The 25721-nt window shown below is 45.2% G+C and overlaps 1 protein-coding gene across 8 annotated transcripts in view; it reads left to right on the top strand.

Annotated features, from left to right (window-relative positions):
- ATXN10 (ataxin 10) overlaps positions 1–25721 on the top strand; it is a 169936-nt gene that overhangs the window by 117994 nt on the left and 26221 nt on the right. For 2 of the 8 annotated variants that reach the window (XM_073214033.1, XM_073214034.1), the window contains exon 10: positions 25207–25294. The exons of 3 other annotated variants lie outside the window; for them this stretch is intronic. In XM_073214033.1, the coding sequence (XP_073070134.1) occupies positions 25207–25245 (39 nt within the window). In that variant the 3' untranslated portion in view covers positions 25246–25294. Of the gene's footprint in view, positions 1–5848; positions 6033–11661; positions 11941–24640; positions 24705–25206; positions 25295–25721 lie in introns of those variants that run through there. 3 more of the 8 variants (XR_012121639.1, XM_073214032.1, XM_073214030.1) reach the window with 3 other exon arrangements.

The following is a 25721-nucleotide window of genomic DNA, read 5'->3' on the forward strand; positions in this document are numbered from 1 at the left end:
TGTTGAGTCGAGCTTTTTGAGCCAAGGAATATTTATGTCAGTCGAATAATGGACAGCATTGAACTTGAATGATTATATATATGAGCAGTAACGTTAAATAAAGCAAAGGCTTTTAATTTTGAGGAATAATTAATTTGGATTTTTCTATTTATTATGTTACTCCTAAGTGATACCTTACTTACTGAGGTTGGCCAGCTTTCAGAAGTTTGTCATACTTTGTTACATACTGAATAGCCTATAATCATCAAGATTATCCAGTTAGCATAAAGTGCAGTTTAGTTTTGTTATGTAGTTGTTACCATAGCTGGAGTCGGGTGGGTGTTTAAACCTTTGTGAACTCAAAATTCTTTTATAATGATGGAATATTTCATGTTTTAATACTCCTGGTGCAGAGTATGTGTTCAAATATTTCACCAGGTATGTGTTTTTTACAGGTTCATATAATATATAAAATGCATTTCTGTTCCAAGAAAAATATAAGTGGTAAACAGCTGGGAGAGAGCTTGCATATTTTCCTTTATTATCCTGTCTGATGATTAATGCATTCAGCTATGTTCAGCCTCACGTTTAACCAGGTTAGTGTTTAGTTTTGGTCAGGCTGTTTTCCTTAGGAGAACAGGAATGGCCAATCCTGTGCCCTGCCTGTCTTCCAGATGGAGGCTTTGCATTGTTGCCAGATCACGGTGCTTAACGTGAGGTCAGATTTTCTTGTGAAAACAGATTTTGGATTAACTGCGCACACCTCTCCAGACCTGTCTGTGCACTTGAGCTCCAGCAGCCTGCCGAGGCCACGGTTCCAATTTCAAGATGCAAAAGAGGTTCTGCTCTGTAGCATAAAATTGCAAAAGCAAGTTTTTTAGTGCACAGTAGATTTGCAGGCCTCCCTTTCCTAGAGACTGTGAGGTTTAATGGGAAGAGCATGAACTTGCTGTCCGCTGTGTGACCTTGGATGAAGCCCTTAATAGCTGAGGCGCTGGTTCTCATAAATCTGCCTTGATTGATTATTGTGAGAATTTAATGTAGCGCTGGCAGATTATAGCCTGCAGGCCTCTTTTTGTAAATAAAGTTTTATTGAGACAAGCCACATCCATTCCTATGGCCTTGTTTATGGCCATTCACCCACTACACCAGCACAGTTGGGTAGTCGTGACACAGGCGACCGTGTGGCCTGCAAAGCCTAGACTATGTACTTTCTGTCCCTTTATGGAAAACTGTGCTGACCCCAGATATTGAAAAAAACTGGTTTGAGTCTGAGCTCTTCCACTCAGTGACAGAGTGACCCTGATCATGTTCTGTGACCTCTTTGTACCTAATTTTTCCTCTGTAAATGTCATTTATACACTCCTTCAGTGAATACTGTGTGCCTGTCATGTGTCAAGCACTGTTCTAAGCTCAGGAAGTGCAGTAGTGAGCAAAATAGACACAAATACCTGCCCTTCGGAGCTTACATTTTAGTGACCTGTTCAGTGGGGACCATGCTAGTGCATACAGGGAGACCTAGATGAGTGAATGCTCGTGAGCACATTTAGAACCTTGACACAAGCAGTCATAAGTAGAATACATGCCCAGTGATGCTGGTTATTGTTACAATGCTCCTATAGCGGGGTTAATGTGGGAAATGAAGCAGGACCTCAGTTCGGGGGGGCACCCTTAAATTCCAAGTTTACGGTCACTAAGGGTTTACTGAACGTGAATAACGAACAGTAGTGAGGAGTATACAGGATCATAGCTGGTGTATAAAGACAGGATGGCTCATGAAACTCTAATCTCTGCAAAGTGAATGAAACAGCAGCCCTGCCCGTTGAGCGCAGCGCGGATTCAGGGTATTCTTGGTACAGAGGACTGCTTGGGCGGAGGTGACAGCAGGAAGGGCAAAAATGCCGATGCCTCTGATCCTCTGACACATAGGCGTGGAGCTTGGAGTTGACTCCTGGGATCTTATGCTCACTGCATATTTTAAAATTCTCATTGGACTTCGGATCCCTTGGACTTCTGAGGGTCTTTGAATCCATATAGGAAGGAATGGGAGGAAAGGTACTCAGGAATGTAAGGGTCAGCTTAGATTAATATTCTTTGGAGTAGTGATTATGTTTTAAAGTGGAAGTTTGAAAATATGAAATTAATGCTAGCTTCTTTGTATACATTAACTATCCTGTATTGATGACCTAATTAAATTGGGGTCTGTGCACAGGGTTCTAGGACCCGGGTGCTCTGCCCCGCGGGGCTCGGGCTCGCACAGGAGCGGAGTAGAGGCCATGGGGAGCGGAACGAAGGCACCACGGCAGAGGGCCTGGGGACCCCTGAAGGTGTGACTGGGCGGAAAATAACTTAACTTTGCTAATGTTCTCATTCCTAAAGTAAGGAGAGTAGACCAAGGTGCTCTAGGTCCTTTTCAGCTCCAACGATGTGATTTGTGAATCTTCTCTCTGACCAGATGCCCCGAAGTAGAGGCCTTGTGGCCGTTTTTCTCTCCCGCTAGAAACCGTTGCTTCCCTCCTGGCGTAGCGACCCTGTGCCTCTGCGTCTTTGTGTCTCTTGGGTAGAACGCGTGACACTGGAGTAACGGGGCCGCTCTCCTCGTTCTCAGTCAGTCTGCACCGTCTTTCTCGGGGCAATTTCCTTTTGTAACCCGTCCCTGTGGGTGACGGTGTAACTGATGGGCCCCATGATTCCCCGAAGCGCCTTTCAGTTCTGTCCGACTTCCTAAGAGTCTAGAGTATGACTCAGAAGACTGAAGATGCACTGGGAGGGAGAGGGCTGTGTTTGTTTTGTTAAGGAGGAAAAGAAGGGAAGCCTCCAATCCTGGGAGCTCAGGGGCTGATTTCAGATCTCGGGGCGTCGCTGCCGCGGTGCTTCTGCAGTGTATCCTTTTTCCTGTCAAGCTCCCCGTTTGGCAAATAACTGTAGGAAATGTTTACACCTAAAAGCATATCTGATGTGAAATGACCAATTCAAGATTGCCTGTGTTATAGGCATGAAAACTAAGACTTGAAATCTATAGTTTGTGGTCTGTGACCTGGCAGAGATTAAATAAAATTCATATACACTTTCTGAAAAGAAAAAGAAAAAAAAATTTATACTTTATTTGAAAACATGCCATTCTTCTGGAACTTTCACTTTTAGGGTATTGAGTAGTTAAAAGTGAGATGTTTTTGAAAGATCTCCAGTTAGTAAAGAATTGAAGTGGAAAAATAGACTCCAATGATTTTACCGATCAGGAGTCATTGCCCTTAAAAATATAAAGTTAATATTATCTATGACTTTAATACCTATAGTATTCCAAGTACATGAAATTCCACCTAAAGGGCCTGTATGGGTACAGGGTCAGATGGTATCATTTTAAGCCGCTGCTGCTGAGCCTGTGTTCGCATCGTATGTTTTGAAGACAGGAAACAGGGTGTGAGAAAAGGCCTCCCTACTGCCCGTTTTAGAGGGTTGCTCACGGGGAACGGCGCCGAGGTGGTGTGACGGTCAGGAGCTCTGTTTCTAGGGTCAGAGAGATCCAGGTCCAAACCCACCCCTGCGATGCACAGCGGAGTGACCCTGCTTCCCCTCGGAAACGGGGTGACGTGAAGTCCTACCTCAGAGGCTCCCCTAATCTTGGGAAGACTCGATCAGAGAGCTCGTGTAACATGAATAGTGCTGGGCTATGACTTACTTTACATTAACTGCAGTCATTTTTGTTAGCACAAGTGCATCCTGGAAATCTAAACGCGGGTCATCAACTTCCTTCTCTGCCTCCTAATGGAAATCCTCTGGCACCTTTTGAAACACTGTGTTGGGAATTGGACTTCCGGTTCTGGATCAGAATGGTGTCGAGGTATTCCTCCTGCTGCGCTCAGCCAGAATGCCCTGGCTGTCCTGTGAAACGAACTCAGGAACATTCCGAAAGGCAAGAGAACAGGGCAGCCTGCCCAGGGACCCAGGGACTTGAGGGGAGGCCCAAAGGTGACTTTCCTGGGTCTCCTTTTCCCCCGTCGATCTCCAACTGGACGTCAGAGAAGCCGTTGGTCCAGAAGGGCCTGTGGGTGCAGACGCAAGAAGCCCCCCGGACAGCCTGCTCTAAAGCAAGACAGACCCTTAGACAATGCCCGCCCTACGAACACTGCGGGGAAAATGTAGCCCCACCCTTACCAGCTAAGGCCAAGTGAGCGGGGACTCACACCTTCCCCTGGACGTACGGAAGCACCCCTCATCCCTCGGGGTGGTGTCAGAGAAGACTGGGTGGGGGGCCAGGACTTCCATCCCCACTCAGCAGTGACAAGGCGCCCTCCGTCCTCTGCCCGGCGGCCAGTGGAGGCCAGGCGGAGGACCGCAGCTCCCACCTGTTGGAGAACCACAGGCACGAAGCTGTGGCTCGACCTTCTCCCCAGCAGTGAGGAGGCACCCTTCCCCCACCTCACATCTCTGGTGTTAAAAGAGGCCGAGTGGGGGACCTGGATGGCCCCCCAACATGGCAGTAGCAAGATGGCCCCTTGCCTTGCATTCCCATTTCCCTGGTTAGAGGAGGCCAGCTAAAGGAGATTTATTCAAGGTTCACAGTCTCTTGACGTTAAACCCCAAATGTTTAGAACAGAATTAAAAATCATGCATTATACCAGGAACCGGGAGCATCTCAGCTGGAGTGAGAAAGGCAGCCCACAGCTTCCCAGCCTGAGCGGCCTTCAGGGCAGCCGGCGTGGAAGGGCTCCAGTGAGCAGTACGAGCCCTGGACGTGTGAAGCACTGAGGGAGCTCGGCAGGGAGACGGAAGATAGAAAAGCCAAAGGGAAGTTTAGGGGTGGAAAACACAATAACTTGAAATGAAATTCAAGAACTCGGTGCGTATGGGCTCGGCACCATAGCGGAGGGGGTGAGCGGGAAGAATCGGGGGGCTTGAGGCCAGAACGCAGTTATCCGGTGTGAACAACAGAAGGAGAAAGACCGGGAAGAATGACAGCCTCAGGGAAGGTAGAAGTGTGATAAATGGTCTAACCTTCTGCCCTCAGAGTCCCAGAAGGACAGAAGAAGGAGGGTGGGGCTGAGAAAGCGTTCAAGGAAACAGTTTCCCAAATTTGGCAAAACCCTACCCGGATTTAGGAGGGCCAAGGCTTGGGCGCATTTCCTCGGACTGGATTGTGGGTAGTAAATGGGCCACCTCTGGAAATTTTTATGACCCATTAATGCATCCATCCTATTGAAACATGGAAGGATCTTGTTTTCAGTCTTATTCTCTCTGACCAAGACCCACTTGCTTTATCTTAGTCTGGGTTACATCCGCTAGTGTTTCCAATAAAACATAAGAAGATGGTTTTGCATATCTTACACTTTCCTAAACCAGCAGCCACCTTGGCGTGTGACTGGTGGAAATGAGCATGTATGTCCACCTGCTGCTATGTACACAGGTGTTCACAGCAGCCCCATCATACCAGCCCCAAGCTGGGGACAGCCCTCTGCCTGTCACCCGCTGAACGGATGCATCCACTGTGCCGTGCGCACATGGGAGCAGTGCCCACGCTGCGAACGGACGAGCTGCTGTGATAGGCGGCAGTGCATTTGGCAAAGGGACACAGAGAGCGCGCTGTATGTCTGCGCTCACCCCAGACTCCAGGAGAGGCAGAAGTGACCTAAGAAGATAGAGGTGAGAGTATCAGTTACGTGAGGACTTGTCAGCTAGTCAGGGACACGAGGGAGCCCCTGGCGCTGGAATATTCTCCACCTCAATCTGGGTGGTGGTGGCACATGTGCATAAATTCTCTGTAAGCCGTGGGCTGAAGATTTGTGTACTTCACTGAAGTTAATTTTAGAATAAAATATGTGTGTGCCCTGAAGCCCAGATCTCTCTGCAAACTCTTCCCCTTGCCTTCAAGGTGAAATTGAGACTCATGAGTGTGGCCTCCAAGCCTGCGACCCGGTCGGTCAGGCGCGTTCCCTGCTGTGCCCCGTGGCGCCTCATGCTCCTCCACACCTGGAGAGGGGGCATGCTTTCTGCTCGTCTCTAGGGCCTTCCTCTCTCTCCTGCATCCGCCTCCCATCCTGACTTCAGTAAGAGCAGTAAGTATGCCTGATTTGTCGCCTCGTTCCCAATACAAGGTCTGTCACAAAGTAGCTTTCCTTTTACATTTTTGTCAAGTGAGTAAAAATGGTTGTAGATTGAAATTTTTTCAGGCATTCATCTGCTAGCAAACAGGGAACTCAATCATGGAGAAAGGGCCGGAGAACGATGCTGTTGCGCTCACGCCACGCTCGTGGTCACATCCTGAGGGAGGGCACTGAAGACATGGGCAGAGTTAGTTCCTTCCGGCTGGTCGGGGCTGGCGAGGCTGGCCCCGTGCCATCGCCGTGTCCTGGCTGCTCCAGGGCCTGGCTACCGTGTCACGGCCCAGGACCATTCATTGCCCCACTCCCCCCAACCCTGAGCACTCTCACCATACACTTTGAGGCTTTCTAGCACATTTACTGCTATCTAAGCCCTTATCTCTCCTCCAAAGATTAGAAATATCCTCCTATAATTCTATGGTGTGATTTTTAAAAAGTGTGCATTTTTTAATTGCACAGCCCTGGGCTTTGCGGCTACTCCCTCTGTACTGAGCAGATGGGTTGACCCTTGCAGAGCTCCTTCTCTCTGTGTGTCACAAAGGGGCTCCGGTTCTTCCTCAGCAAAGTGGTCATGAGCACCAAATCTTCGCGTGTAAACGTCGGCACGAGAAGGCATTCGGCGCTCTCCCTTCCTTCCCGTTCCCTGATCTCCGGCAGGGCTCACCGTGCTGCTGACATGTCATCTTTATTCACACATTCCCCTCGTTGTGAAGTGTGCCTGCAAGGTGTCCAGGGGCGTCCCCGTGACACTCCAGAGGCTGTGACGCTGTCAGTCAGCTAGTCAGGCTTCGTAGTTGGCAGAGAGGGGTTTCCCTTCAGTCACCTGCTGGCCTCATTCCTCCCTGTGCACAGAAGGACGCGTGGCCTCAGGGCTGTTCGTACACACTTCCTTCCAAGGGATGTGTGACATGAGACTGGAGCTCCCAGCAAGTCTTTTCCTTAATGCCAGGGGCAAGTTGATAAACAGTTTCCAAGGCTACATTTAATGGTGGCACGGAGCTCATCGTAATACAAGCAGTTGAGATTCTGTCTGCGGGTTAAAAATTAAAGACTGAATGCACTCAGGAGAGGATTCTGTTTGTTTAGGCACTGAGGTGCGACGTTGTGTTTGATGCATTATGGGTGGGGATCACCCCAAAGTAGCAGGGGTGGAATGCATATTTTTGCAAACTTGCTGTATGGGATATTTTTGTTCTAATGTAGCTGTGCGTGTTAGCACAAATATGCCAAAAGAGCTTTTCTGAGCTGCTTTGTTTTCTCTGCCACTGACACGGTTTACTGATCCCTTCCTGGTATGACTACTTCCTCAAGCTGTGTCTTGTGGCACTTTAAGGTGGCTGCTACCTGGGGTGGGGCTGGAGTCATGTGCACCCCAGTGTATCAGAGATAAGTTCACCTTGGGATTCATATATTCCCCTGCTTGTGCTTAAATCAGAAGTCTGTCTTCTTGCTCTTCAGATATTTCACTGGTCAGCTTTTGACATTTCACTGGATTAAAACTATTTTAAAGAAATTACTGTAATGGAAAAGTAACACTATGCTTATACTTTTTTCTCTTATGATTCAGCTAGTTTAAAGTTCTTTAAAAAGAATGCCACACAAATGCCTTTAGTAGAACAGAGATTATATTAATCTGTTGTTTTATTGAGCACTTTCTAGAAGCCAGGTGTTGTGCAAGGCATGCCCTTTTCTCACCATCTGCCTAAATGACACCCTCTGCTTTGCAGTAGAGCCCCTTGCCTGTTTCCAGTGAGACCGAGGTGCCTCATCTAAGTGCATGTGGCTGAGCGGGTGGCAGTGCCAGGGTCCTACTCCAGCTTCCTGCCATTGCCCCATGTTCGGTGGGAGTGTGAGGAAGGTGAGGGGCTGGGAGCAGGGGCAGTGCTGTGCAGAGGGGGCAGCCTCCTGGCAGGGGAGATGTTTTACATTCCAAATCAGTTGAAAATACCTTTCTGACATGTAGCCCCAAGGTTTCTGGTTGTTGTGTAATTGGTGAGTGTTGAAGCAGACACATCTCGCAGCTATGCAGTGATTTAACATTCATTCACCAGATATTCAAGTTTCTACCATGTGAGATCCATTCCCTTTTCACTTAAAAACAATTAGCTTTTTTTTTTTCAATCTCATAAGCAGAATATAGTAAGCTTCTTTAAAACCAGCTTATTGCATTCAGCCTTTAAACAAAGATTTTATCTGCTGGCTGGAGAATTCCTGAGAAAATGGCACCAAATTCAGATGCAGATGTCTGCTAAAGTAGGTTCATCTTCCTGGAATCTGGTAGTGACTTAAAAAAACAGTTTTGCTGATCACCTTGTTCTTTGCACTTCTGGTGCGTTCAGAGTTGCAGTGTCACTCCTCTTGGAGAGCTTCTTTGTTGCTCCAAAAGCACTTTGAGAGCACCGCGGCCTTACCGGGCTGTTGCTCTGGGCCCTGTGGTACTGCTCCCCTGGGTTCTGCTCTGAGCTGCTCCATGGCTCATTTTCATGTGTTCTTCCTTCTACGGTGCTCGGCCTTGCAGTGTCTGGGGCGCAGTTAGCTGATGAGATGCAGCCGCTGAATGTGTGGATCCCTTCTCGGCCCCCGCCCCCCCTATATCCCTGCCCTCGGTGCTGTCAGCCCTGCACTGATGTTAGCATTGAGGTGCTGCCCTGTCTCCGTCCTCCGTGGGAAGTGGGGCAAATGCTTGTCCCATAGTTTGTTTCCTTTCCTGCCAGCACATTAGTTCACCCATTGGAAGAACTATTAGTTCCTCCTTACTCGGGTTTCAGAACCCACTTCAGGTACAGATAACTCTACAGTGCATTGTAGCTGGTCAACAAGATATTACTATTAAAGGCCTTTGTCTCCTAAAACCTCAGCTTGCAAAACTTAGGTGGAAAATGCTCAGCCTTTCTAATAAGAATAAGAAGGAAAAATGCTCAGCTTTGTTAATAAGAATAAAGTAAAATCTGAAAATAGCCACGTGAAGGTAGCACGGAGCCTCCCTTGTCACTCCCTAGTTGATCGTCCTGTTCATTTCCTTTATAGGAATTACCACCATCTGTAAATATGTTTATTTGTTCACTTATTTCTCGCTTATGCCCTCCCAGGTGTGCCCCCTCTCCTGCTAAGTTTCTTGAGCACAGGGACCTGTTCACTGGTCTCCTGGGGGATGTGTAGATGGGGTCGGTCATAGGAGCTATTTTGCTTCCTTCACATGCATTTATTTTTTTTCAGCAAATAACTTGACAGCTAAGGTCAAGGCAAGGGATGCAAGAATGAATGAAGCATACAGTTGGAAATCTCAGAGTTTAATGAAAGAGTCAGATACGCAGATAAATAGCTGCTGTATATACTGTGGATTACATGCAGCCAGACTCTCACCTGACCGTCCCCATCCTGGGAAGGAGCCAGCCTAGGACCTAGAGAAGCCAACAGATACCGTGTTTATAAAGCTCTTCCCACACATGGAGAGAGGCGAGGAATCTTCCACCCCTCTCAGAATTCCTTTTCTTATTGTTCTGCTCATGTAGTAGCCCAGGGCAGGCCCCTTCTTTGGAGGGAAACTTGGTTTTTCAGGCCCATTCTGCCCCCACCTTGATGAGGCCTACACCCACCTGTACCAACCGCTCTCCTGTGTCTCTCTGAGCCACTGGTGGGAACTGGAGATTTTGTCCCCAGAAGACTCTGAAGTGGGTCAGACCAATACATGCATTAAATTAACTCCAAAATCACTTTGACCTCAGGGCAGAAAATTTATTCCATATTAAAATACTAAATTCATTGTAGTAACAAAATGCCCATAAGAGATACTCTATATTTGAATATTAATTCTATCTCATTATCAAATTCCCAGGGAGATTGTAAATCCAAAGATTACATTTCCTTTTAAATTCAAGTCCAAAGACATTAAAGCCAGATTCTGTGCTCAGATGAGTTAAAATTCAAAGACCTTGAAGTTCCGAATGTGTCCTCCCCAGTCTCTGATTCTGCTGGGTCCCAGCTGGAGGGGCTCAGTGATGCCTGTATGAGGGTCAGGGTTCTTCTCTGCTGGAGTCTGGGTTGGTGGCCTGCAGTTTCACAAACCCTAATACCAAATCTCTGATAGGTCTCCCTTATAAAACGTAAAAAGGTTTACAGAGCCACAGGCTCATCAACGCACTGGCCTCAAAGGAAGAAAAAATGCCAGTTTGCAGCCTCCCAAGTTAACCCGAGCAAAAGGGTGTCCCCAGACGCCAGCACCTGGCATCTGGTGCCACTAGCACACCACAGCAGAGAGGCTTGGTCTCTGCTTCGCCAGCATTTCCCAAAGTCCGGACGGTTTGGTGGCCTGTGACATTTGGGAGCAGCCTCCTCACTATTTCTTGGGGTGAAAAATCCCTGTGAGCCAAGGCCATGCTTCTCTCCCTCGCCTGGGCGTGAAGGGCCCCAGTCGTAGTTTCTGCCCTAGTAACAACTAAGATTTTCTAAAATTCCCTTTAGGAACAGTTAGGACTAGATGCATCTTTATTCCCCTTTTAGATGTTTTTATCCTGACCATCAAGTTAATTATTTTCCATTTTATATCTGGGTAATCCATCCTCTAAGGTTGCAACTTTTGCCCCTAAAAATAAAAAGTCACTCTTCCTTCACCTAAATCAGCTCGATAGCTGTCTTTTGTTTTCATTCTTTCACTGCTGCTGTTCTGATAGTAAAACAGAGCCGCTTTGCATACATACCACTCTAGCTTTTAGATTTCCTGAGCACCTCTGGATTTTAGAGACAGATTGCTCCAAAGACCTTTTCAAATTGAAGTGTTTCCCTGAGTTGATTTTCTACATTAGAATAACAAAACACTATCCTTGTGTTTTTCTGGTCTTGGAATCTACCTAAATATTCTCTTAGGTGTGATATTTACTGCAGGTTTCTGGCACATAATCTTTTCCAAGTTAAAAAAGTTCTCTAGTTTTCTGCAAAAAAAAAAAAAAAAAAAATAGGTGCTAAACATTATCAGATGCTTTTTCTGTGAAACTGAGATAATTATTAGTACAAATTAGGATAATTACAGGTTTTCTGATCTACATTAAGCTCAGGATGAATTTTTCTAGCATGTTTAATTGAGTTAATTTAATAATACTCCAGGAATTTTGGGGTGGGGAGGGGCTTGTCTGTATCTGTAAGGTAAATAGGCCTGCAGTTTTCTTGTACTGGTCTGTCTCTCACCCTGGTTTTGGAACCAAGTCACAGTAGTCCCATAAAACGATCTGGGAAGCTCTCTCTCTTTTTCTATGGTTTTGGAGCAACTTATATACATAATACGTTACCTGTTCCTTAAAAATTTGATGGCACTCGCTTGGAATGCTGTCTGGGTCTTTTACTGTTTTTATATGTGTCTTGGTCATTTTCATATTTTTAAATTATTTAAATTTAAGTGTTTATTGTTCTGGTCAAGCCTTTTATTGTGTCAGTGTTGACATTTTCTACTTTTCTCAGAAATAGCCGTTGCACCTAGATTTTTAATTTTTTTCCTAAAGTTTGTAATATTACTTTATGTGTGTTTTCTATACCTATTTGTCTCTTTTCATTGTATTCTTTTTAAACATTCTCTCTCTTTTCCTTTCCCAAGCTGGAGTTTTTCCTTTCTATTAATGTTTACAAAGGAACAGCGTGGGTCTGGCTTGAGTCTCTTCCCTGCGGTGTTGTCCCCCCCTGACTCCCTGACGTCTGCCCGCCATTCAAGAAGGAAGAGAAGACTGGTCGCAGCCTTCTCTCCGGAAATCACGTGAAACATGAATCAGAGGGATAACGTCTTCAAAATGCTAAAAAAAACCTGTTAATCTAGAATTAAACATTCAGCCAAAATATCCTTCAAAAATGAGGGCCAAATAAAGACATTTCCAAACAAGCAGAAGTTGAAAGAACTTGTCTTTCACAGAACTGCTTCAAAAAGAGTTAAAAGAAGTTGTACAAACTGAAGGAAGATGATACCAAGTGAAACCTGGTTCTAGACAAACCAAAAGCACTAGAAAAGTTAGATATGTGAGTAAAAATGAAATGCCTTTGTCCTCACTTTTAAATTTATTTAAAATACAGTGGTCTCTTTGAAGCAATCATAGCAATGTATTTTGAGGTTTATAATGTATGTAGAAGTGAACCATACAAGAGCGATTGCCCAGATGTCAAGAGGAGATAACAGTTGTAAGATTCTTATGCTGCATATGAAATAGTATGATTTGTAGATAGACCACAGACACGTACTCTTAAGCCCTGGAGCAACCACTTAAAAAAAAAAAAGGAGAGAGAAATAGTTAATAAGTCAATGGTGGAGAAAATAGTGAAATATTAAAAAGTCCTTAGCTTAGAAGAAGCCAGGAAAAGAGGAAAAAGGGAGCAAAGAGCAGTTTAGGACACATAGAATACAGATAACAGATAATAAACTTAAACACAATTGTATTGATAAGTACATTAAAAGCAAGTGGTCTAAATACTCCAATCAAAAGACAGAGACTGTTAGACTGGGTTCAAAAGCAAGACTCAATTATATGATGTCTACAAGAAATACATTTTGAGTGTAAAGATGAAGGTAGGTGAAAAGCAAGAAAATGAAAATAATGCATTATGCAAACACTTATGAGAAAGCTGGAGGAACTTCAAACAGGAATGTCCCTAGATGCACAGAGGGATAATTCATAATGTTTAAAGGACCAGTTATCAAAAAGACTTAACTTGTGTATGTGAGATTCTGGAAGCTGTTTGTGTATGATAATCTCACTTGATACTTAAAAAAATAAAACTTTTGCAGTTGAAAAAAAAGGCATAATAACCTAAACATATATTGCTGATAGCACTATCTTTATTCATAAGTGAGATGGTGTGTATTAGGGAATTTACAAGAAAGTTATTGTGATAAGGGAATTTTGAATGGTCATAGGATGTGTGCATGTGTGTGTGTGAAAATACATATATAAATAAAACACATACAACTTAGCTATATTATCTAGATCAAGTAAAGAATAATTAGAAAAACAAGTTTTTTAGTATCTCTACAGTAGCATCATAAACCTCACATGCACAAAGCAAAAACCAACAGAACTGAAAGGAGAATTGGATCTCTAATTATAATCAAAGATTTCAACATTTTAAGCAAATTCTAGAACAAGAAGAAAGAAACTCAATACTATAGGAAACTTGAACACCGTCAGCCAGCTTGAACAATTAAAATTTACAGAACCCTGTACCACCTGCAGAGTTTACATTCTTTGCAGTACCCATGGAACATTCCATAAAACAAACCTCAATACATTTAAGTGAATTCAAATCAGACAGTATGTTCTCTGACTACAGTAGAGTTGAATTAGGAATCAGTAGCCATAAAGTATCTTTAAAATCCCAGAATATTTGACAATCAAACAGTGTACTTCTAAATAGCCCGTATGTCAAAGATGAAATCATATGGAAATTAGAAAATATTTTGAACTGAATGAAATGAAAACACAACATGCCTAATTAGTGAGATTCATGTAAATAGTGTTTTGGAAATCACTGTTTCAAATACTTATATTAGAAAACAAAAAAAGGTTTAAAACTAGTGATCTCAGTTTCCAACTTAAAAAACTAGTAAAAACCAAGAATAAATTCAACCATAGTAAGTAGAAGAAAAGAAATAATAAATAGGAATGGAAATCATTGAAATAGAAAGCAGATACAGGGTAGAGAAAATCAGTACAATCAAAAGCTGGATACTTGAAGAGATCAATAAATCTGCCAAGAAAAAAGATACAAACGGCCTATGAAAGAGGGGGCCATCACTACAGATGCTGTAGGCATTAAAAGGATAATAAGGGAATATTATAAACAACTTTATGCCAAAACTTTCAACAAATTAGAAAGCATGGAAAATTTTCTTGCAAGAGGCAAGATACCAAAACTGAATTAAGAATAAAAAGAAAATCTCCATACCCTATGTTTTTTAAAATGTAATTAAAAACTTTTTCCACAATAGGACCTTGAGGCATACACAGTTCAATAGTGACTTTTAATAGCACTTGAGAAAGAAAGAAGAGCCGGTCTTTCTCTTTTAAGAAAATAAAGGAGGAGCGCTCACTCTCCAGCATGTTTTATGAAGCCAGAAACACTCTTGATACCAATATTCCGACAAAAGCCTTACAAAGAAAAAAGAAATACAGAAACATGAACATGAGCAGAATCGTGAAATGAAACACAGAGAATTCTTTTAAAAATATTTACTGAATCCTGTACTATATAAAGTGATAATGCATCATGAATAATAATACTGTATCTCAGTCATGTACTGTTAACATTAGAAAATTGCTGTATTCCCCCATATTAACAGAATAAAAGGGAGAAAGATGAGATTATCTCAATAGATAGAGGGAAAGCATTTAACAAAATTCAGCACCCATTCATAATAAAAATTTTCAGCCTGCCAAGAGTAGAAAGGAACTTCCTCAACTTTATAAAGGGCATCTACTAAAAAAAGTTCACCAGCTAATTTCATACTTTGTGATGAGAGACTGACTGCCCCCCCCACCCCCTTAACAGCAGGAGCAGGGCGAAGATGTCCGCTCTCATAACGCTCATTAACACCAACCCGGAGATCCTAAGCGATCCACTGAGCAAGAAAAAGAAATAAGAGACATACGTATTGAAAGGAAGGAGTAAAACTATCTTTATTCATAAGTGAGATGGTGTGTGTTCAGGAATTTACAAGAAAGTTACTGTGATAAGGGAATTGTGAGTGGTCACAGGATGTGTGCATGTGTGTGTGTGAAAAAATATATAAATATATAAATGAAACACACATACAACTTAACTATATTATCTAGACCTAGTAAAGAAAAATTAGGGAAACAAGTTTTTTAATACCTCTACAGTAGCATCATAAAACATGAAATACTTAGGGATAAGTTTTAACAAAATATACACAAGAATATATATGCCGGAAGTCATATAACACTGGTCAGAGAAGTGAAATGACCTAAATAAGAGGTCTCCTGTATTCATTTAAGGGACAGTTTAATATTGTTAAGATACCTGTTCTCCCCATGTCTATGGAGTGAATGCTATATACCAGTCAAAATTTCAGGAGGCTGTTTTTGTAAAAGCTGACATGCTGGTTTTAAACTTTCTATGTAAATGTAACAGACTTAGAATAGCTTTTAGGGAAGTTGTGTCACCCCAAAATTCACGTGTGAAGTGCTAACTCCAAGTTATTTAGAATGTGACCTCATTTGGAAATAGGTTGCTTCAGATGTATCAGTTAAGATGAGGTCATGCTGGGATAGGGTGGCCTCTAATCCAGTGTGACTGGTGTCCTCATTAAAAGGGGAAATCTGGACATAGAGACACACACAAGAAGAATGCCACGTGAAGATGAAGGCGGAGACAGATCTACAAGCGAGGAAACACCAGAGATTGTCAGCAGACCCCCAGGAGCACAGAGAGAACGACCCTCAGAAGGAACATCCTGCCAACACCTTCATCTCAGATTTCTAGCCTCCAGACCGGTGAGAGAGTAAATTTTGTTATTTAAGCCACTCAGTTTGTGGCACTTTGTTACAGCACCCCTACCAACCAATACAATAGCCAAAACAACTTTGAAAAAAAAGGTGGAGAATTTTTCTTCTTTCATGAGTTACTACAAGGCTAATTAAGACAGTCATGTTGGCATAAATATATACATAGAATGGAATAGAGAATCCAGAAATAAACTGATGGGGAAATGATAATCTTTTCAACAAATGGTACTGGAAAAATTGTATATCCTTATAGAAGAAAAAAGAAACCTCAACCCTAAACTTACACCAAATTCGAAATTGACTTAGATGGAAATGTGAAAGCTGCAACTATAAAACTCACAGAAGGAAAAACGTTGTGGACATGGTGGCGCAAGCCATGATTTCTTAGGAGACAAAAAGCAGTAGTCACGAAAATTGGTAAATTGTTCTTCATCTAAATGAAAAAGTTACACTCTTTGAAACACACTATTAAGAAAATGAAAAGACAAACCACAGACTAGGCGAGAATATATCAATGCATATAGTACTCATGTCAAAATTATGTGAAGAACTCTAAGTAAGAAAGAACAACCCAATTAACAAAATAGGTGAACTGTTTGAACAACACTTTATAAAAGAAGACACAGGAGTGTCCCATAAGCGCTTGAGACAATGCTCCGTATCGTGTCATTAGAGAAATGGAAATGAAAATCACAATGTGATACCACCTGAAGTCTGTTGGGAAGGCTCTGCAGTAACTCAGTTACATTGATGGAGGGAATGTGAAATAGTCCATCCCGTTGGAAAATAGCTTGGCAGTTCTTACAAAGTTGAACATGCACTTAGCAGATGACCCAGGCATTCTACTCAGTATCAGCACATCTACAAAAACGACATGGATACGCGTATTCAGAGCACCTCTGTTCATACAGGTACAAGTGGACCAGCCGAAATGGCCCTCCACATGTGAACAGATAAATAAGTGATGGTATATTCATAACCACATAAAGAGAAACAAACCCCTGATACAGATAACAGCTTGGATTAATCTCAGAAACATCAAACACCTTCTTGATATGGTCTCATTTGTACTGTGGGACAGACAGAACACACTGAGAGGGACAGAGCAGGTAGCGGTTGACGAGCAGGAGCAGCCGTGGTCGCCGAGGGGCCCAGGGAGCTTGGAGGGGTGATGGAAACGCTCTGTGTGATTTGTCGGTGGTCGCACATGTGCAGGCATGGTGCACTGGGTGTAAGTATATCTCAACAAAGGTCATTTTGGAAGTAAAACAGCACAGGGGCTGGTGGGCTGTGAAGGGCAGCGTGTTCCATTGGCAGAGTTTCTTCTAGGGCTCGCAGCAGGTCTCACAGACTTCAGCTCGGTGGGTGGTTTGGGACTGCGAAGTCCGGAGTCCTCAACCCACTGGCATCTCAGAATCACCCGAAGAGCTTGTCCAAGACAGTGGTGCCCAGGCTTCACTCCCAGAGGTGCTGATCAGCTGTTCCGTGCTTGGGGCCATGGCTGTGATACCCTTTGAATCCTCCCCTGGCGATTCCGATGTCGAGCCAGGGTTGAGAACCACTGGCCCCGACTTCTGCCCTGAGCTCTAGAGAAAGACCGTCTGCAGAACGCAGGCCATGTTACTCCCTGAGGGACACCGTCAGTTGTCCCTCTGGTCTGGGAACAGAAGTGGTGGCTCAGTCATGAAATATCCAGTATTACCCTGCACACAACGCCATGGAAATAAATGCAGTACAGAGATAAACGATGCTGTATTTTTGTGCGACTTAGAATGGTCGCGTGAGGAAAGCCAGCGGAGGGGTTCAGATGGAAATCATAGCCCAGAAGTGCACCCAGCTCACGAGAAAGTCGAGGAAAACATGGCACTAACAACTTAGGGTACCTACAAACCTGCTGTGATTGTAGGAGTAAATCTTGATGTAATTGAGCTTCGCTGAGGGAAGACATGGTTGGTAAAGGATTACTCTGCCCAGCCCTTTTCAAGTGTTGGTGGTAAAGGAAACCTAAAAGCTCAGAACCAGGTGAAAACAGTACTGTCCTCATGTGCCGGCACTGTGCCAACTCGTGTAAATGCGGCCCCATGAGGTGGGCAAGGCCCGCTGCTCACACATAAGGGAATGTAGACTTCGTCAAGGTCGGAAGCCTCCTCGAGGTCGAACAGCCAAAGGACGATCTGGAATTCCCTGTAGGTCTGCCTGCCCCCAAAGTGCCCTTCTTCTCTCCGCGTTGTTGGGAGTTGAGTCTCGTCCTGCGGGCAAGTGCTTGCGCGTCTCGTACCGGATGGTCCGTTTCATCCAGCATCTGCCCCTGCGATCGAGCCCTCCGCGTCAGCCGTCAGCACATCTGGGATGCTTCGTCCCCATGGGAACCTTGTGGGAGCGGCCGCACCGTCATCGCGTACTCCCTTCAGCAGTACTCTGGTGATCTCTTTACCTGTTTGTGTGCATTTGTTTTGAGGAGCTGTGGGTGAACACGGTTTTACAAATGTCAGGCTTGATTCACTGTAAGTCTGATAGGAGGTTCGGCCCCGCGTTAGGATCGCACCCTTGCCCTTCTTCAGGTTTTTGGATTTTTGCGTGTGCCGTTCAGTGGCAGAGCAGCCAGACAATTGAAGCTGTTTTCTGTCAACCTGCTCTTTTCCCAGAGGAGCTCAGGTGTTATGAGAGTTGGGGTCTCAGTGTTCTCCGTGCCACAGGCAGGGGCTCGGGTGGCTGCCGTGGGGACCTCACGCCTGGTGGTGACGCTTCTCAGGGGCTTGTATCCGAGCGTTCTTCTTAGGTGACCTTAGCCTGTGTTCGTTCTTAAGTGCACAGTTAGGTATTTGTCATAATGCTGCCATCGTCCATGTCTAGAACTGATCATTTATGTTATAAACATCTAGCGAATTTCTGTGAAAATGTATTTATATCATTTCATAATGCAGTGGTTTGAATACAAAATGCCTGTCTAGGAAAGCATACACTCAATTCAGTGACAGCCCGAGTATACTGTGATTTTTCAAGAGCTCTTTAATGCACCCTTATTGCCTGCTTAAATTTCAGTTTTTATGTGATTTTGTTTCATTCAAAGAAACTCCTACTCATGTAGCATATCTGAGGATTCTATTTCCCCCCTCCAGGAAAAACAATTTTGTTTGCATTGCCTAATAGATCCTGGATACTTTTATTTCTCATTTGCCAGTAAAACTGGTTTTTGAAAGTCAGTTTTCATTTGTACCTAATTCAAAGTAGGACTGTAAACTCAGCCATGTGAAAGTTACCTGCCATTCCCTTGTCCTTCCGGAGCTGCCCCTCCACTCCTCGCCCTGCCAGCTAAGCTTGCAGTGACCAGCACGGAGATGACTGGCTGAGTAATCTGAGCAGCTACTCTGTGTGGCTGCTCTAGGAACCTGTTCTGTCCTCGGTCCCCCTTTGAGGTAGCCCCAGTCTTCCTCATTTTACAGGCAGGAAAACTGACCAAAAATTTAGGTCACGTGCCCCACGCCACCCTCTCGTAAGTGCTGGACAGCTAAGCTGTGACCCCGTGCTGCGCGCCCTCGCCCTGCATCCCCCCACCACGTGCCCCCACCCTGCGTCCCTCAGCTGCGCACCGTGCAACCCCCCACTGTGCATCCCTCACCGTGCGCCCTCACCCTGCATCCCCCCCCCACGCTCAGCATACCCTCACCCTGCAACCCTCCACTGTGCATCCCTCTGCTGCACACCCTCATCCTGCAGTGCCACCCTGACCCCGCGCACCCGCGCCCTGCATCCCTCTGCTCTTTTGCCCCCGGTCCTGGAGCGCTTTGTGTTCCTCACTTCTGATCTCCCAGCAATTTGCACATGTTCTCCCCGACCCAAAACATCCTTCACAGCCCCCTTTGTTTGTTATTTAATGCCTGTTTATTCTTCTCATCTCAAGCTAAATATCACGTCTTGGGGGAGGCCTCCCCTGGGAGCCCCGTGCTTTGTGGTCCCTTAGCTGCACGGAAATCAGCCCAGCACCCGGCACACTCCTGCATGGAGACGCACCGTGCTGCAGGAGGGTTTGAGTTACACCCTGTCTGACAGCTGGTGAAGATCTGTTGGTCTTCCTTCCTCCCTGTGCCAGCCACCAGGCCCTGCTCCTTTTCTGGGTCTCTCCTCTTCACCCCCAGGCAGGTGCATCTGGCCGCAGCTCTCCTTCATTATCGGGAGACTTCATTGTTAACCCTGTCCTACTGGCAGGTGCATGGCAGGTTACTGGGGGAGAAGTGGGGTGTGAGGCCTGCATCGGGAAGTTGTGAAGACAATCTCAGGTGGAGCCACTGCAAGTCTGGCCATAAAAGCTTCCTCTGTGCTTCTCAGACACACGGTCGTATGACCCTCCCAGGTCCCTCAGGCGAGGTCTAACCTCCATGCCAGTGCTTCTCAAACATCTACAGTGAAGAGCCAGATACCTTTCTGCCAAGGCGTCCTGGACCAGTATGTTTATAAAATATGATAGAAAGGAATACCAGAAAAATAGAATTTTAAACTAGACAAAGAGCATTCAAGCCTAAATTTTGTTACAAGACTGTACGGACAGAGCAGAACTCGTAAGTCGCTAGTACAGTTTCTCACTTTTTCCCCCGTCCTTGCAGTGGCCTCCAGACCTTACTCTGGGTAACACTTGTTAGTGGGGTGACAACAGGGAGGGCACCTAACTTGTGAGCCTTACTGCCTTGATCTCTGAAATGGAACCAATAATACCCTGTTGGGATTGAAGGGAATCATTTAAAGTGTCTGCACTAGATGTCTATCAAATAATAATTCATGACCCACCCAACCTCCAATTCCTAGAAGAAATTGTAGAAATTATATTTATTCTCTTCTCCCCTGCCTTGGTGAAACTGAGAACCGTCAGTAACGGTGACTCTTATGCAACAAGCCTGTGCTCGCTGTCAGCTGGAAACCTGGTTTCTCTCAGTGGGATGGGGCGTGCAGACTACAGACAGTCCCTGACTTATAATGGCTCAACTTAAGCTTTCTTGACTCCGTGATGGTGCAAAAGCAGTATGCACTCAGTAGAAGCCATACTTCAAATTTTGAATTTGGATCTGTTCTCACGCTAGTGGTTCATGGTACATCCTCTCTCGTGTTGCTGGGCAGCAGCAGTGAGCGCAGCTCCCAGTCAGCCGCGCGATCACTTGGATAAACAGCCAATACACCGACAACCATTCTGTCATCCGCTTTCAGTACGGTATTCAGTGCATCACATGAGATACCCATACTTGATTATGAAACAGTCTTTGTGTGAAATGATTTTGCCCAACTGCAGGCTAATGTGAGCGTTTTGAGCTCATTTAAGCGAGGCTGGGCTAAGCTGTGGTGCTCAGTGGGTTTGACATATTAAATGCATTTTTTACTTAAAATATTCTCAAGTTACAAGGGGCTTATCGGGACATAACCCCATCATAAGTCAAGGAAGATCCATAGTTGATCTCATACTGGGAATGCTCCCTGGCAGCTGGCTTTCTGCTTCTAGGCCTTTTCAGTAAACAGCTAAGGAATAAGTATTTTTTAGAAAGAGAAAAGTACATCATGAAATCATGCTGATATTTTGAACTTAACTCTAAAATTAATGTTTGATTTGACACTTCTCTTTTGATGCTGGAAATCTCAGTTCCTAATGATATTAATTACCCATTTGCTTTAAGCTAAATATCTAAATAATGGTTCAAGATAACAATGCTGATATTATAATGTGGAGACAACTGAATGCGGTTTTGAGATTTCTGTGCCGCTCTTTACGAGCCTAGGGTCCATCTCACCAGGGCATAAAGTCAGAGTGCTGTTGTCATTCTGTGAAAGGATTTTTGTTTATATGTCATCAGATTAATTTGTTTCTATTGGCTGTTTTTATAACTTTATAAATTTAATTTTTAATTGAGGTGTAATTGACACATAAAATTATATTAGTTTCAGGTGTACAGCATACAGACTTGATATTTGTAATTCCCCTCCCTGGGAGTTGTGCCATTTCACATTCCCTCTAATAGTGCATCGAGGTGGCTGTTTCCCTGTTGCTTGTATATGTTGTAAAACTTGGTTATTTGCCCTTCTGACAGGTGAAAAATGGTATCAGGAATAACAATAAATTGCCTGTCTTTCATTTTATGAGCAAGGTTGAAAGTATTCTGGTATCTCTATGGTCCATTTGCATTTCTTTTTTTCTGTGCCATTTCTGTTTACATATTTCATTTTACTATTTACTATTGGTCTTTTCTCAATTTTTGTAAGTTCTTTATATGTTAAAATATTAATCCTTTTCCTGTGATATTGTACAGATAATTCTCCCAGTTTTCATTTGCCTTTTTAAAAAGTATAGTCAAATTTTAACACCTTTTCTCTATTGTTTCTGCATTTTGAATTGTCTGAGAAAAGCTTTTCTTACTTGTCTCTTAGGAAAAGAGTTCATTTACGAGGACTAGTAAACTCTGATGAACTCAGATCCATTTGGAGTTTGTCCTGGTAAACAGTGTTGGGAAGAGGTCCACTTTTATCTTTTATACAGCTACCCAGTTGCCCCAACATTTTTGCAGAAAGGTGAAGAGAAAAATAATGTTTTTAAATATTTCTGTGTGAGTGTAGGTGACTCAGATACAGATTTTCCCCTGCTCTGCAAAAGTAAAGCGCTTTCTGTGAAACCTTCTGTAAGCTGAAGTGGCATAAAGCGAAGAAACAGTTACCGTTAATTTATAGGGACAAATTCTTGGGCGTTCCCAGGCCCAAAAAATAACCTAGCAGATCATGCCAAGTAACACTAACGTGCAGTAAAAGCAGGAGTGATGTGGTAAGTACACAGCCTGTAAAAGTGGAGATGATGTGTGTACCGTGTGGTTTCCTGGGAAAGGGTCAGGGCTGCGGCAAGCCCCCTGGAAGGCTCAGAGGAGGTGGTGATGGGGTTGGGGTTCTGGGAGGGACAGGACACCGAGGTGCAGGAGAGAGAAGAGAGGGGGCCTGTGTTAACATCTCATCGTTGTCTCAGCACCTGAGGGCAGGCAGGTTGTAATGTCCACACCTTCTGCCTGCCTGCCTCGGCGTCCACGGGAGAGGTTTGTCGTCTGCTACGGCTGACGTGGCTGCTGTGGAAGGCCTGAAATATGGCAGTGTGCTTGACTGCTTAGCCTCACACCTTTTTCTGTCACACAGTCTCCGAAGGCGCTCAGACATCCTGCAGACCTGCCCTGAAGCTTGTGCCCTTTCAGAAGGAAAGGCATGCTTTTCTGCAATCTTCACAGGCAGCGCTGGTAGTCGTAGCAGAAATCTCACACAAGGGATCACGTTCAGGTCCCGCACAGCTTCCCTTCCAGGCCAGTTTTGATTTGTGTCCTTTTCTCTTGCAGTCGCCTCTGCTCTTTTCTGCCAGTTCTTGGCCACAGATCCAGAGCTGCCTCAGTGTCATCCCTGTCGATTTCCCAAAGCCAGTCTCCTTAGCCAGCATCACTGCTGGCACATTTATTGTTGTTGATTCGAAGCCTTTGAAGTTGTTCACTGCATCAGGATGCAGTTCCCTCCAAATGCCATTACTTACTGAGACTGTCAGCCTATTGAGAGCATCTCCAGGGGCTGGTGATTGCCAGTTTTATATGGTCTTTCCAGATGTCTCTAAAGATGCTGTGGAGGTGCCCACTCTGCACGCACAATAAAACGCATCCCACTTTGCATGTAATGAGCCTTAATTGCGGCTGTTAGGCCTTGGGCATACAGCGGCAGCAACGGAGTCGTGTTTGGGGTAAGAACGTGAACCATGTTACCGCTGTGCTTGGTAATGCCAGGTGGGCGGGTGGCACAGTGATTGACAATCAGGGGACACTCACTGCCAAGGTAGTTTCCTCTACATTATTTTCAGCAAAAAAAAACCCAACAGATCGAAACTCAGCACTCAGGGGGAGAGAGCTTGAGTATTCCAGCCGCGTGGATATGAAGGAAACGCCCCCCGGCGTGCGCCCCTGAATTTCCTGAGTGGCTCATGAGGAGAGGCCGAAGCGTCACCGGGGTGCTGATGACAGGCAGTAGGGTCAGCCTGCCCCGTGAGGCTGTGACCCTCAGCCTGCTTTCCTTCTACGGAAATAAATGCCTCGCTAGGCCATTTTCCCCAGTAAATTGTAGTTTCATCACAGTTCAACACTTACTTCTACAAGTGACTGCTTTCTGCAGTTGCTTTCTTCAGATCCGGGAACTTGCTGGCAGCTTCAGGATCAGCCACAGCGGTGTCACCAGTAACTTTAAGCTGTGAAGCTGCCCTCGCCTAAGAACCCGTCAGACCTCCCATGACCCCCTTTAAGTCCCACTCTCATGAGACTCGCACTGCCGTTGTCCCATGCCTCCCTCTCAGCTTGTTACAAAGACTGGATCCGCTCGAGTGTAAGGCAGCATTACAGACACCACCCTCCGCACACCCATCAGTCCACTCCAGCCGCACTTCTGTTCCAGCCACTGTTGAATGCTGACCAAGGGGACCACTCTGCTGCCAGCGGAACCAGTGATAGCTCCGGCCGCTCTCAGGAGCTGTTCGCTGCGTGTGCAAATGGTACCAACAGTGGATGTAGGCAGCTTCAATGCTACACAGTGTCATGTCATCCGCCACTGTCAACATGCTTAACTACATCCGGTTACACTAAGTGTAACACCCTTGCAAGCTCTCTTAAGGCTTTTCTGATACCTAGGGACCCGTGTTGCTGAAATAAATCGAGATTAAGTACAGCTGCTCCCAGACAGTCCAAAACTATGGAAGCTGGACACTGACGTGACGTGCCAAGCATGGCTCCCGGGAGGGGAGCTTGCTGCTGCTTTAACGCCCACTGCAGAGCAAACACTGGGCACTAATTTGGCTTTTCACCTTTTTTTTGTAAAAGCAAAATCCTCTTTAGATTTTCTCAGTTAACAAAGCAGGTACTAATACGGTGACACAGCATGAACTTTTGAAAAGTGGGGGATACCTGTAATTGCACAAACAGTATTCTAGCAAAGAGTAAGGAAATAAAAAAGGGGAAAAATCCTGTGCAGTCTCTGACCCCACCCAGGCCGTGTTCACTGTGTAATTTGTATCCTCCTTCTCTCTAGGTAAATGAACTGGATGGCATTCCCTTGATCCTGGACAGCTGCAGCATCGATGACAGTAACCCCTGTATCCTTGCATGTGACTCCCTGAGCATCCGCTCACAGTCGGGGGGCCTTCCTGGTGTTCATTTGCAAAGTGTAGTGGGCTGGCTTTCTTGTTCGCTTGTTTTTAAGAACTAAGCCACTTTCTCAAAGTCAGGGTGCTGGAGTGTCACTCCTGCAGCCTATGCAGTGTAGTGAGCTCAGGTTTTCTGGGTGAATGGGACCCTCTAATCCAGCATTCCTGCAGGAAGTGCTTTTAAGCTCTGGGGCACAAACAGCTCATCCATGGCCCCTGTGTGCTGCATGTCACCAGCGTCACCTTTTTAAACTGTGTACCTGTCCTTGGAGTGTATGTGAAGAATTTTCTTTTTTTGCTATAGAGAGTATACACATCCAGTCCTACTATTTTAACAGTGGTTTGGCCTCATAGAAACAGGAGCACTCTGACCCCCTGGAACAGGGAGAACCGTTTCAGGGGCCCTGGATTCTCGTTTTTGACGGTCCTGTGTTCCCTGCCACTTCACCAGGCAGTCGTACTGTCAGAAACTGATCGAGTACAGTGGTGAGGAACCTGGGACGGGGTACCGGCTAGCAGGCGTGAGAAGACCTTCCCCGGTGAGAAAGCCAAACAGCCCAGTTGCTTGCCCGGCTCTGCATGACCTTGTGCTGATTGCCTGTGGGGCAGGGAGGGGCTTGAGTAAGGGCCGTGGGAGTATGACCCTGTGGGGGACCGTGGGGAGCCCATCCTCAGACCAAGGGACAGAGGAGTAGGGGCATTTAAAACAATTCCCCTCGCTGTGTCTGTCAGGAAGAGAGAAGGAGCTGATGAAAAACATGTGTTTCAAAGTAAGTAGATTGAGAAACACTTATCACTGTGCCAAAGATGCTGTCACTCAGCTGATGAGCGATGGAGGAAAGTCTCCTGTTTGAAAGAGCGCGATAGCTGACAAGCTCGCGGAAAGACAGCCTCAGAAGGCTCCTCTCCAAGGCGACAGGGTTGGTTCCCTGCACTGTGTGCTGTGTTGTGATCAGGCACTGCAGG

Source organism: Manis javanica, chromosome 10, assembly GCF_040802235.1.
Source record: "Manis javanica isolate MJ-LG chromosome 10, MJ_LKY, whole genome shotgun sequence".
Taxonomy (NCBI): domain Eukaryota; kingdom Metazoa; phylum Chordata; class Mammalia; order Pholidota; family Manidae; genus Manis; species Manis javanica.